Raw genomic sequence first — 2,562 nt, 5'->3', positions numbered from 1 at the left:
GTACGCCCATCCAAGCCATGAGCAGCCAGTTTCTCCAGGAGAATGCTGTGGGAAACGGTGTCAAGGGCTTTACTAAAGTCTATGTAGACCACATCCACAGCCTTTCCCTCATCCACTAGGCGGGTGACCTTGTCATAGAAGCAGATCAGGTTAGTCAAGCAGGACCTGCCTTTCATAAACCCATGCTGGCTGGGCCTGATCACCTGGTTGTCCTGTACGTGCCACGTGATGGCACTCAAGATGATCTGCTCCATAACCTTCGCTGGCACCGAGGTCAGACTGACAGGCCTGTAGTTCCCCAGATCCTCCTTCTGGCCCTTCTTGTAGGTAGGCGTCACATTTGCTAACCTTGTAGCAGTAGCAGTAAAGTAGTTCCACTGGATTCAAAGTCTCATAGATATATAATCAGTTTGTGCTGTGGACAAACCCAGACAGAAAGCCAATGCAGTTTATGAAACGCCATTGTATAACATTGTGCAGTGCTTTTCAGCTAGATTTGTCACAGTTTTCATGTGCAATGTATGGTTTAAATTGTGAAATGCTACAGACTGTGAAACTTGTACACTGAAAAAATGAATGCTGCCTGTTATTAAAAAGTAATATCCATTTCTTTTACCTGAAAGTCCAAGAGCCTGTGTTTGAAGAAATAAGTAAAGGTTATCAACCTCTTAAATCCTAGACTGCGAGTTTTGCACATTTGAAGAAACAGCAGCAGGCCAGTCTTGCCTCTTAAAATCCTCAATTGGTTGGTTATAATAAATAATAAATACCATGTTTCAGGACACTCTTAGACCTTACAGAATGTTAGTGTGTTGTCTTGAGCTCTCAAACTTTCCTTGTTTGACTCTCTTGTCTCACCTCAGTATCTTCGTGGTTATCTATGTCACTGTATAACAGAAAAGATATTGTAGATGTGCAGGGAATGCTATCTTCTAATTCTCAGTTTCAGAAATGGCATATCATTGTCAGACAGCTCAGGCAGTACAAATTTATCATCTTTATTATCCAATTCACTAGTTTTGAAATAACTTTCAGAGTTAAGCGCTTTGATGTTAAAATACTCTGTTCATCTAAAAAAGCCAAGCTATATCAGGATTTGCATGTCCCACTTAATTTGATCATAGTTTCTGGTTTGGGACGTGTATCTTATTTTGTTTTTTATCTTTGAAATGTAAAGCTATTCCTATTTTTGTGAAGTTTGCCAATAACTGCTTTATCAGCCCTTGTTTAAGCGCTACTTCATGCTTTAACATGGAAGTTTCACTGAAATGTTAGGCTTAAGGTAAGTGTTCAAAATGGTAAACTATAGCTCTAATTTGCACTGTATACATTTATGAAATTTCTGGATTATTCATGCATTGTATTTTGGGGTGGGGGAGCAAATGAACCATCAGATTTGTTTCTTATGTCCCAGTAAAATAGGTCTAAGAACATGCTTGTGAATCTGGTACACTCTTATTTGAGGGACTAAATACAGATCAGACAATTCCATCAAAGGTGTACTTGCATTTCTACTTATTGCTGAGGGAATTCTGCATTCCTTTCAAATTACAAATAAAATGGACTACCAAAAAATTTAAATGTTTGTCTTGCTAATGTTTTTGTGGTAGCTTTCCTTGAATTGCCCTTCTGATTGCTGTATTCTGCTTTTGTTTAGTTTCTGATCGTTAAATTGTGATGATCTAAAATGAGTCATCTGTATGCTTGCAGAAAAGTCTCTTTTAGCTGGCACAAATTCTTTGGTAATGTTCAAAATAGACTTTTTTCCTAGTGCGTTATAAGATTTTACTTACAAACCAGAAAACACCATGTATGGCAAAGCTCAATGTGTTCCAGCTGTACAGAAACATTTTCTGCTGTCTGCTTTTACAGGTCCGATTTGTGAAGAATGTGACTTCCTGGAAGGAAATGAAACCAGGATTTTACCATGGACATATATCTTATTTGGACTTTGCAAAGTATGTTACCCTTGGATTTATCTGTTGAGTACCATAGTAGTTTAAATTGCTTGCATCCAGCTGGGATATTAGTGCCCTCTAGTGATGAAAGTCTGACAACTGCAGTTTTGAAAAATTCACACACTGAAATTCCTATCGTGAGCAATATTTGGGTTTGATTTTCCCAGTTTTCTCTTGTCTTTTTGCATGATAAAACGTAGCCAAGTCTCATTTCAAAACTATTTATATGCTAGGTTTAGTATTCCTTGTCTGAATTACAAGCTTGTTATACTGAAAATCCTGGCTCTTCTCTGGAACACTGGCGGTTCTGCCCTAGCATTGGCTTCCCATTCTGGGAAGTTTCAGATACCTGTTGTAGTGGTTTAACTCCAGCCAGCAACTAAGCACCAGGCAGCTGCTCGCTCACTCCCCCGTGGTGGGATGGGGGAGAGAATCGGAAGAGTAAAAGTGAGAAAACTCGTGGGTTAAGATAAAGACAGTTTAATAGGTAAAGCAAAAGCCACGCACGCAAGCAAAGCAAAACAAGGAATTCATTCACCCCTTCCCATCGGCAGGCAGGTGTTCAGCCATCTCCAGGAAAGCAGGGCTCCATCACGCCTAACGG

At 39.7% G+C, this 2,562-nt stretch overlaps 1 protein-coding gene across 1 annotated transcript in view; it reads left to right on the top strand.

The window, feature by feature from the left end:
• HS2ST1 (heparan sulfate 2-O-sulfotransferase 1) overlaps positions 1 to 2,562 on the top strand; it is an 87,409-nt gene that overhangs the window by 74,089 nt on the left and 10,758 nt on the right. Inside the window, exon 3 of the mRNA XM_009274245.1 lies at positions 1,873 to 1,958. Within this exon, the coding sequence (XP_009272520.1) occupies positions 1,873 to 1,958 (86 nt within the window). The remainder of the gene's footprint in view (positions 1 to 1,872; positions 1,959 to 2,562) is intronic.

Source organism: Aptenodytes forsteri, unplaced genomic scaffold, assembly GCF_000699145.1.
Source record: "Aptenodytes forsteri isolate BGI_AS27 unplaced genomic scaffold, ASM69914v1 Scaffold59, whole genome shotgun sequence".
NCBI classification, from domain to species: Eukaryota; Metazoa; Chordata; class Aves; order Sphenisciformes; family Spheniscidae; genus Aptenodytes; species Aptenodytes forsteri.
The sequence above is the reverse complement of the archived record's forward strand: the minus strand, read 5'-3'. Positions and strand labels throughout refer to the sequence as shown.